Source organism: Xenopus tropicalis, chromosome 8 (genome assembly GCF_000004195.4).
Source record: "Xenopus tropicalis strain Nigerian chromosome 8, UCB_Xtro_10.0, whole genome shotgun sequence".
Lineage (NCBI taxonomy): Eukaryota > Metazoa > Chordata > Amphibia > Anura > Pipidae > Xenopus > Xenopus tropicalis.
The window spans coordinates 143,754,547-143,765,609 of NC_030684.2; the positions used below are offsets into that span (position 1 = coordinate 143,754,547).

The 11,063-nt window shown below is 53.7% G+C and overlaps 1 protein-coding gene across 1 annotated transcript; it reads left to right on the forward strand.

Moving 5' to 3' along the window:
- Positions 1-6,632: 6,632 nt before the first annotated feature.
- On the forward strand, positions 6,633-7,938 carry LOC105945675 (uncharacterized PE-PGRS family protein PE_PGRS20-like). The gene is made up of 2 exons (XM_012954296.2): positions 6,633-7,131; positions 7,211-7,938. Exons 1-2 carry the CDS (start codon positions 6,633-6,635, stop codon positions 7,936-7,938), a joined length of 1,227 nt encoding a protein of 408 aa, XP_012809750.2.
- The last annotated feature ends 3,125 nt before the right edge of the window (positions 7,939-11,063 follow it).

An 11,063-nucleotide genomic window follows, 5' to 3' on the forward strand; every position in this document is an offset into this window, starting at 1 on the left:
AGCAGAGAGACAGGCGACTCTGTGCAGAGCTGGAAGGGATGAAATTATAGGAGGGCAGAGCCGCACCCGGGGAGGAGAGCAGCCAGCACCCCTCCCTAACGCTGCATTCCTCCCTGTAACCGCTTCTCTGCTAAACTCACTGCAACTCTGTTACTGGCCCCTGGGGGCAACTGGGCTCAGGGGGGCTTTAACCGACCCCCTATTACACCTAGCCCTACACACATTAAATCCAAATCCAATGGCTGTGCAGGTTGGTACATTCAGCGTGGCTGTTCTGTCACCGTTGCAGTCTGCAGCGCCCCAACCAACTGCACCTTTGCTGGGGGGGGTAATTTTAAACTGATTTGCCCCCCCTGTTTATAAACATATATATATATCAAGGACACAAAGCGTATAGTTCTATTAGGTGCTCGCTGCAGGCAGCACTGCTTTCTATACAGCCATGCAGCCCACTGTATTTACACATATGTTGCAATGGCATATGCCCCTGGGGTAGAAACAAAGCCTAAGGGGGGGGGAGCCTTAGAACTGGGGCCCCCCCAAGCTCCTGTTGCCACCTCATCCCTTTATAATGAATGTATTTAAATGAAAGCTTAATGCATGGCTATAGGGAAATCAGTGCAGCCTGCAGCGTGTTACTCTGGGGATGCTGAGCCTGCCTGGGTGTGGCGCCAATGGAGTTAATCTGTGCCTGGGGGGGGGGCTCAGCCATAATGTACAGCAGGGAGTGGCTCCATTACATATATTTAGAAACTGCCCCCCAGGTAAAACCTACAGATTCCAGGGTAATTGCCCCCAGGTGAAAGTGACTGAAAGGCTAAGGTGAGTTTGCCCCCCTGGGGATGAGCCAATCAGGCTTCAGCAGCTCATCAGGCCTGTGGGTATTACAGTGGGTGCCAGACCTCCATGGCTGCCGCCAGTGTTTTGGGGTTTGCTGGGCAGAGGGGCAGTATGGCAGCGCCACCCAACAGGGATACATAGGGCAGAGCTGCCACCTGGGGTGTAGTTTCCCTTTAACCACTAAAAGGGAAGCAGAGTGGGCTGATAGTGAGGCATGACTGTGAGGGGAAGGGGGGGGAAATGAGTCACGGGGAGGGGGGGGCGTTGCCTTGTTATTAACCGTTAGTTACACACTGAGTCCTGCGACTGTCAGCTGGGCTTTTATATTCTGTGTTTTCTGGTACCCAAGTGTTTCTACTTCCTGTGCATGGGGAGTGTATTTCCTGGTACCCGTGTGTCTCTACTTCCTGTGTATGGGGGAGTGTATTTCCTGGTACCCATGAGTCTCTACTTCCTGTGCATGGGGAGTGTATTTCCTGGTACCCGTGTGTCTCTACTTCCTGTGTATGGGGGAGTGTATTTCCTGGTACCCATGAGTCTCTACTTCCTGTGCATGGGGAGTGTATTTCCTGGTACCCGTGTGTCTCTACTTCCTGTGTATGGGGGAGTGTATTTCCTGGTACCCATGTGTTTCTACTTCCTGTGCATGGGGGAGTGTATTTCCTGGTACCCATGTGTTTCTACTTCCTGTGCATGGGGAGTGTATTTCCTGGTACCCATGTGTCTCTACTTCCTGTGTATGGGGAGTGTATTTCCTGGTACCCGTGTGACTCTACTTCCTGTGTATGGGGGAGTGTATTTCCTGGTACCCAAGTGTTTCTACTTCCTGTGCATGGGGAGTGTATTTCCTGGTACCCGTGTGACTCTACTTCCTGTGTATGGGGGAGTGTATTTCTTGGTACCCATGAGTCTCTACTTCCTGTGTATGGGGGAGTGTATTTCTTGGTACCCATGAGTCTCTACTTCCTGGGTGTAGTTTCCCTTTAACCACTAAAAGGGAAGCAGAGTGGGCTGATAGTGAGGCATAACTGTGAGGGGAAGTGGGGGGGAATGAGTCACGGGGAGGGGGGGGCGTTGCCTTGTTATTAACCGTTAGTTACACACTGAGTCCTGCGACTGTCAGCTGGGCTTTTATATTCTGTGTTTTCTGGTACCCAAGTGTTTCTACTTCCTGTGCATGGGGAGTGTATTTCCTGGTACCCGTGTGTCTCTACTTCCTGTGTATGGGGGAGTGTATTTCCTGGTACCCATGAGTCTCTACTTCCTGTGCATGGGGAGTGTATTTCCTGGTACCCGTGTGTCTCTACTTCCTGTGTATGGGGGAGTGTATTTCCTGGTACCCATGTGTTTCTACTTCCTGTGCATGGGGAGTGTATTTCCTGGTACCCGTGTGTCTCTACTTCCTGTGTATGGGGGAGTGTATTTCCTGGTACCCATGTGTTTCTACTTCCTGTGCATGGGGGAGTGTATTTCCTGGTACCCATGTGTTTCTACTTCCTGTGCATGGGGAGTGTATTTCCTGGTACCCATGTGTCTCTACTTCCTGTGTATGGGGAGTGTATTTCCTGGTACCCGTGTGACTCTACTTCCTGTGTATGGGGGAGTGTATTTCCTGGTACCCAAGTGTTTCTACTTCCTGTGCATGGGGAGTGTATTTCCTGGTACCCGTGTGACTCTACTTCCTGTGTATGGGGGAGTGTATTTCTTGGTACCCATGAGTCTCTACTTCCTGTGTATGGGGGAGTGTATTTCTTGGTACCCATGAGTCTCTACTTCCTGTGTATGGGGGAGTGTATTTCCTGGTACCCATGAGTCTCTACTTCCTGTGTATGGGGGAGTGTATTTCCAGGTACCCATGAGTCTCTACTTCCTGTGTATGGGGGAGTGTATTTCCTGGTACCCATGAGTCTCTACTTCCTGTGTATGGGGGAGTGTATTTCCAGGTACCCATGAGTCTCTACTTCCTGTGTATGGGGGAGTGTATTTCCTGGTACCCATGAGTCTCTACTTCCTGTGTATGGGGGAGTGTATTTCTTGGTACCCATGAGTCTCTACTTCCTGTGTATGGGGGAGTGTATTTCTTGGTACCCATGAGTCTCTACTTCCTGTGTATGGGGGAGTGTATTTCCAGGTACCCATGAGTCTCTACTTCCTGTGTATGGGGGAGTGTATTTCCTGGTACCCATGAGTCTCTACTTCCTGTGTATGGGGGAGTGTATTTCCTGGTACTCGTGTGTCTCTACTTCCTGTACATGGGGGAGTGTATTTCCTGGTACTCGTGTGTCTCTATTTCCTGTGTATGGGGGAGTGTATTTCCTGGTACCCGTGTGTCTTTACTTCCTGTACATGGGGGAGTGTATTTCCTGGTACTCATGTGTCTCTACTTCCTGTGTATGGGGGAGTGTATTTCCTGGTACCCATGTGTTTCTACTTCCTGTGCATGGGGAATGTATTTCCTGGTACCCATCTGTCTCTACTTCCTGTGTATGGGGGAGTGTATTTCCTGGTACCCATGTGTTTCTACTTCCTGTGTATGGGGGAGTGTATTTCCTGGTACCCATCTGTCTCTACTTCCTGTGTATGGGGGAGTGTATTTCCTGGTACCCATCTGTCTCTACTTCATGTGCATGGGGAGTGTATTTCCTGGTACCCATGTGTCTCTACTTCCTGTGTATGGGGAGTGTATTTCCTGGTACCCATGTGACTGTCACTACTTCCTGTGCACGGGGCAGTGTATTTCCTGGTACTCATGTGACTGTCACTACTTCCTGTGCACGGTGAAGTGTATTTCCTGGTACCCATGTGACGGTCTCTACTTCCTGTGCACAGGAAAGGGAGCAGCCCAGGAGCAGGAAGTACAGAGAATCAGAGCTCTGTACCTGGGTAAGTACTGGGGGGAGATTGGATTCATTTACCCAGGGGGAGGTTCCTGCCTGACCATGGGAAAGAGAGCAGCCCAGGAGCAGGAAGTACAGAGAATCAGAGCTCTGTACCTGGGTAAGTACTGGGGGGAGATTGGATTCACTTACCCAGGGGGAGGTTCCTGTCTGACCATGGGAAAGAGAGCAGCCCAGGAGCAGGAAGTACAGAGAATCAGAGCTCTGTACCTGGGTAAGTACTGGGGGGAGATTGGATTCACTTACCCAGGGGGGGGGGTTCCTGCCTGACCATGGGAAAGAGAGCAGCCCAGGAGCAGGAAGTACAGAGAATCAGAGCTCTGTACCTGGGTAAGTACTGGGGGGAGATTGGATTCACTTACCCAGGGGGAGGTTCCTGCCTGACCATGGGAAAGAGAGCAGCCCAGGAGCAGGAAGTACAGAGAATCAGAGCTCCGTACCTGGGTAAGTACTGGGGGGAGATTGGATTCACTTACCCAGGGGGGGGTTCCTGCCTGACCATGGGAAAGAGAGCAGCCCAGGAGCAGGAAGTACAGAGAATCAGAGCTCTGTACCTGGGTAAGTACTGGGGGGAGATTGGATTCACTTACCCAGGGAGAGGTTCCTGCCTGACCATGGGAAAGAGAGCAGCCCAGGAGCAGGAAGTACAGAGAATCAGAGCTCTGTACCTGGGTAAGTACTGGGGGGAGATTGGATTCACTTACCCAGGGGGAGGTTCCTGCCTGACCATGGGAAAGAGAGCAGCCCAGGAGCAGGAAGTACAGAGAATCAGAGCTCTGTACCTGGGTAAGTACTGGGGGGAGATTGGATTCACTTACCCAGGGGGAGGTTCCTGCCTGACCATGGGAAAGAGAGCAGCCCAGGAGCAGGAAGTACAGAGAATCAGAGCTCTGTACCTGGGTAAGTACTGGGGGGAGATTGGATTCACTTACCCAGGGGGAGGTTCCTGCCTGACCATGGGAAAGAGAGCAGCCCAGGAGCAGGAAGTACAGAGAATCAGAGCTCTGTACCTGGGTAAGTACTGGGGGGAGATTGGATTCACTTACCCAGGGGGAGGTTCCTGCCTGACCATGGGAAAGAGAGCAGCCCAGGAGCAGGAAGTACAGAGAATCAGAGCTCTGTACCTGGGTAAGTACTGGGGGGAGATTGGATTCACTTACCCAGGGGGAGGTTCCTGCCTGACCATGGGAAAGAGAGCAGCCCAGGAGCAGGAAGTACAGAGAATCAGAGCTCTGTACCTGGGTAAGTACTGGGGGGAGATTGGATTCACTTACCCAGGGGGAGGTTCCTGCCTGACCATGGGAAAGAGAGCAGCCCAGGAGCAGGAAGTACAGAGAATCAGAGCTCTGTACCTGGGTAAGTACTGGGGGGAGATTGGATTCACTTACCCAGGGGGAGGTTCCTGCCTGACCATGGGAAAGAGAGCAGCCCAGGAGCAGGAAGTACAGAGAATCAGAGCTCTGTACCTGGGTAAGTACTGGGGGGAGATTGGATTCACTTACCCAGGGGGAGGTTCCTGCCTGACCATGGGAAAGAGAGCAGCCCAGGAGCAGGAAGTACAGAGAATCAGAGCTCTGTACCTGGGTAAGTACTGGGGGGAGATTGGATTCACTTACCCAGGGGGAGGTTCCTGCCTGACCATGGGAAAGAGAGCAGCCCAGGAGCAGGAAGTACAGAGAATCAGAGCTCTGTACCTGGGTAAGTACTGGGGGGAGATTGGATTCACTTACCCAGGGGGGGTTCCTGCCTGACCATGGGAAAGAGAGCAGCCCAGGAGCAGGAAGTACAGAGAATCAGAGCTCTGTACCTGGGTAAGTACTGGGGGGAGATTGGATTCACTTACCCAGGGGGAGGTTCCTGCCTGACCATGGGAAAGAGAGCAGCCCAGGAGCAGGAAGTACAGAGAATCAGAGCTCTGTACCTGGGTAAGTACTGGGGGGAGATTGGATTCACTTACCCAGGGGGGGGTTCCTGCCTGACCATGGGAAAGAGAGCAGCCCAGGAGCAGGAAGTACAGAGAATCAGAGCTCTGTACCTGGGTAAGTACTGGGGGGAGATTGGATTCACTTACCCAGGGGGGGTTCCTGCCTGACCATGGGAAAGAGAGCAGCCCAGGAGCAGGAAGTACAGAGAATCAGAGCTCTGTACCTGGGTAAGTACTGGGGGGAGATTGGATTCACTTACCCAGGGGGAGGTTCCTGCCTGACCATGGGAAAGAGAGCAGCCCAGGAGCAGGAAGTACAGAGAATCAGAGCTCTGTACCTGGGTAAGTACTGGGGGGAGATTAGATTCACTTACCCAGGGGGAGGTTCCTGCCTGACCATGGGAAAGAGAGCAGCCCAGGAGCAGGAAGTACAGAGAGGGTGTCTTCCCCCCGCCCTTCTCTCTCTCTCACCCCCCCCCAACTGTTTTGCCTTAATGGATTAGCCCAGGTAATGGAGTGACCCCCCCATCCTCCCTCTTCTCTCCCCTCTATATTTCCCATGTATATAAATATACAAAATAAACATAAAATGAACTTGCCTTTTGTTAAATGCCCCCCCTGCTACCTTACCCATGAGTCACTAAGGCTGAAGCCCAGGGGCTCAAACTGAATTCTATTGGCTGTTACAGAGGGGAGGGTGTGGCCCTCATTGTCACTTTGTTTCTATGGGTGGGGAACTCCCAGCATTCCATGTCAGGGGCAGAATGTTACATAATTACAGGTGAGTCGGGGCAGTTCTGTTGCCCGGCGCTGGGAGGGGAGGCTGTCGGGGCAAATAGAATAATTCAGGCTCTTTCACCCGAGACAAAGGCTTATGTTTCCCTGACAGGTTTGGCTGCTGTAGAACTAGCTCGGCCGCCTGATGCCCTGGGGCAACTGTGACTTCTGCACAATTCAGGCAATATCTCTGTATGGGTAACTATGGTAATGGACTGGCCCCAGTTAATGGAGTGATCCCGGGTAATGGAGTGATCCCGGGTAATGGAGAGGCCCCAGTTAATGGAGGGGTCCCGGGTAATGGAGAGATCCCGGGTAATGGAGAGGCCCCAGTTAATGGAGGGGTCCCGGGTAATGGAGTGATCCCGGGTAATGGAGAGATCCCGGGTAATGGAGAGATCCCGGGTAATGGAGTGATCCCGGGTAATGGAGTGATCCCGGGTAACGGAGAGATCCCGGGTAACGGAGTGATCCCGGGTAACGGAGAGATCCCGGGTAACGGAGAGATCCCGGGTAACGGAGTGATCCCGGGTAACGGAGAGATCCCGGGTAACGGAGAGATCCCGGGTAACGGAGAGATCCCGGGTAACGGAGAGATCCCGGGTAACGGAGTGATCCCGGGTAACGGAGTGATCCCGGGTAACGGAGAGATCCCGGGTAACGGAGTGATCCCGGGTAATGGAGAGATCCCGGGTAATGGAGTGATCCCGGGTAATGGAGAGATCGGGTAATGGAGAGATCCCGGGTAATGGAGTGATCCCGGGTAATGGAGAGGCCCCGGGTAATGGAGAGATCCTGGGTAATGGAGAGATCCCGGGTAATGGAGAGATCCCGGGTAATGGAGTGATCCTGGGTAATGGAGAGATCCCGGGTAATGGAGAGATCCCGGGTAATGGAGTGATCCTGGGTAATGGAGAGGCCCCGGGTAATGGAGAGATCCCGGGTAATGGAGTGATCCTGGGTAATGGAGAGATCCCGGGTAATGGAGAGATCCCGGGTAATGGAGTGATCCTGGGTAATGGAGAGGCCCCGGGTAATGGAGAGATCCTGGGTAATGGAGAGATCCCGGGTAATGGAGAGATCCCGGGTAATGGAGAGATCCCGGGTAATGGAGTGATCCCGGGTAATGGAGTGATCCCGGGTAATGGAGAGGCCCCGGGTAATGGAGAGGCCCCGGGTAATGGAGAGATCCTGGGTAATGGAGAGATCCCGGGTAATGGAGAGATCCCGGGTAATGGAGAGGCCCCAGTTAATGGAGAGATCCCGGGTAATGGAGTGATCCCGGGTAATGGAGAGATCCCGGGTAATGGAGTGATCCCGGGTAATGGAGAGATCCCGGGTAATGGAGTGATCCCGGGTAATGGAGTGATCCCGGGTAATGGAGAGATCCCGGGTAATGGAGAGGCCCCAGTTAATGGAGAGATCCCGGGTAATGGAGAGGCCCCAGGCAGACCCAATCATGAAAACAATGCAAATTACTTCAATCATATGAACCAGTAATAGGAAGGGCTATACCCAAGGGTGTTAATTGGCGTAAAACCCCCACAGGGTGTGACTGCTCAGCCCTCTGCTGCCTCTCCCCTATACAGAGCTGAGTTCCACCCCATAACCAGCAGAGGGCGCTGATGCTCCTAATGCTGAGAGTCATAACCGAAATATGCTGAGTAGCCAGTAGGGGGCGGTGCGTGCTGTAGCCAGTAGGCTTTATCTTAGATACACAAATGCCTGCACTAAATGTAGATGCAGCGTAAATAGCATTAACGATTAGGATAATGGGGATATGGGAGGGGCTAGAAGTCACAGACAGGACTGGCCAACGTTCCAATCTGATTATATACTCCAACTACTGTTCCAGCCATTTGCAGTAAGGGTTAGGGAAAGGCCGGCTGGGGGTGCTGGGAGTTGTAGTACAGTAACGGGGAGTCCCCGCTCTATTCCCTGTAGCTGATGTGCATTTGCAGTAAGGGTTGGGGAAAGGCCGGCTGGGGGTGCTGGGAGTTGTAGTACAGTAACGAGGAGTCCCCGCTCTATTCCCTGTAGTTGATGTGCATTTGCAGTAAGGGTTAGGGAAAGGCCGGCTGGGGATGCTGGGAGTTGTAGTACAGTAACTGGGAGTCCCCGCTCTATTCCCTGTAGCTGATGTGCATTTGCAGTAAGGGTTAGGGAAAGGCCGGCTGGGGGTGCTGGGAGTTGTAGTACAGTAACGGGGAGTCCCCGCTCTATTCCCTGTAGCTGATGTGCATTTGCAGTAAGGGTTAGGGAAAGGCCATGGCTATTCTTTTGTCGCCCATGGCTATTCTTTTGTCGCCCATGGCTATTATTTTGTCGCCAGTGGCTATTATTTTGTCACCCGTGGCTATTATTTTGTCACCCGTGGCTATTATTTTGTCACCCGTGGCTATTATTTTGTCACCCGTGGCTATTATTTTGTCACCCGTGGCTATTATTTTGTCGCACGGCTATTCTTTTGTCGCCCGCGGCTATTCTTTTGTCACACGGCTATTCTTTTGTCGCCCGTGGCTATTATTTTGTCGCCCGTGGCTATTATTTCGTCGCATGGCTATTATTTTGTCGCACACGACCATTCTTTGTTCACCCGTGGCTATTATTTTGTCACCCGTGGCTATTATTTTGTCACCCGTGGCTATTATTTTGTCGCACGGCTATTATTTTGGACGTGCGGTGAATTTTTCATCTGTTTCGCAAAACAATCCGCCAATGGCGAAACACGGAAATTCGCAGCGAATCCATGCCTGGCGAAACATTTCGCCCATCACTATTGGGGATCCCTAAGGCTTTCTGGCGGGCCCCTGGGGGCCAATCCCAACACTGTACAGCCCAATCTTTCACAAAGGATTCGGGGTTCGTCTGAATCCCAAAATAGTGGATTTGGTGCATCCCTATTGGAAACTAATAGGGACTGTGTAGCATTTGGCACGACAGTAGGTACCAACACACCCCTATACCCTACAGTAAGTAGCTCTGCACTCACTCTGGGGACAGGGGGCCACTGAGCGCAGTACATTTTACTCACGGGGGGGGGGAGACAAACAAATTGAATACAGGCTATTGGGACAAGGGCCCATCAACGAGCCAATGCACCCCTCAACCCGAATGGATTATAAAACCTGCCCAATCATCATCTGGTTGATTTTTAACCAGTTATGGGATGAGTAGGCCTGTCTGCCCCCCCCCCCCCCACTCCTGTGTTGCTCCCTCTCCTTCACATACATTTGCCTGTTTATCTTGACAGCAATGCATATCCCCCAGCCAATCACATAGGTTATCTGTGTGCAGGGCCGCCATCAGAAATCACGGGGCCCCTCACAACAAAATTTTCTGGGCCCCCCTCCTCCCACGCCCTGCCCCCCAATGGCCCTTCTCATCAATACAAAGGACACACAGACATTGGTAGTCAGGGCCCCCCAGCATTTTCCAGTTACCCCCCTCCCCGGTCCTCCAGCTCCCCCCCCAGAGTCCTTCCCAGCATACTCCATCTCCCACCCCCCAAGCATCCTCCGGCTCCCCCCCCAGCTCCCACCAGAAACCTTCAGCTCCCCCCCAGAGTCCTTCCTAGCATCCTCCAGCTCCCACCCCCCAAGCATCCTCCGTCTCCTCCCCAGCTCCCACCAGAAACCTTCATCTCCCCCCCAAGAGTCCTTCCCAGCATCCTCCAGCTCCCACCCCCCCAAGCATCCTCCGGCTCCCTCCCAGCTCCCACCAGAAACCTCCAGCTCCCCCCCAGAGTCCTTCCCAGCATCCTCCAGCTCCAACCCCCCCCTCCAAGCATCCTCGGGCTTCCCCCCAGCTCTCACCAGAATCCTCCGGCCCCCCGCTGTATCTGCACAGCACCCCCCCAGCGTCCTCCTGCAGCTCCCCCCAGTATCCTCCAGCTCCACCCCCAGTGACTTCCTCCGGCTCCCCTGCGGCTTCCCCCCTCCACCCCAGCTACTTCCTGTGGCTCCTCTGCGGCTTCCCCCCCTCCACCCTAGCTACTTCCTCTGGCTCCTCTGCGGCTTCCCCCCCTCCACCCCAGCTACTTCCTCCGGCTCCCTTGCGGCTTCCCCCCTCCACCCCAGCTACTTCCTCCGGCTCCTCTGTGGCTTCCCCCCCTCCACCCCAGCTGCTTCCTCTGGCTCCTCTGCGGCTTCCCCCCCTCCACCCCAGCTACTTCCTCTGGCTCCTCTGCGGCTTCCCCCCCTCCACCCTAGCTACTTCCTCTGGCTCCCCTGCGGCTTCCCCCCCTCCACCCCAGCTACTTCCTCCTGCTCCCCTGCGGCTTCCCCAGCTACTTCCTCCTGTTCCCCTGCGGCTTCCCCCGCTCCACCCCAGCAACTTCGTCTGGCATCCTCCAGCTCCACCACCGGCAACTTCCTTCCTCTGTGTCCTCTTGTTATGTGCCGGCTCCTCGCTGCATCTGAACATTTTATAAGGTTGCACCCCGTGTGTACGGACGCAGAGTCCGCAACCAATCAAATTTCCCGCTGCCCGCCAATGACAGGGCCCAGAGTTCTTTAAAGGGGGCCCGAGCTAAAAAACTGTATCATGGCCGGGCCCCCTTTAAATGGCAGCCCTGTCTGTGTGTGCCCTAGCTTGCTGTTCACCCATGAATTGGTAACAATGAA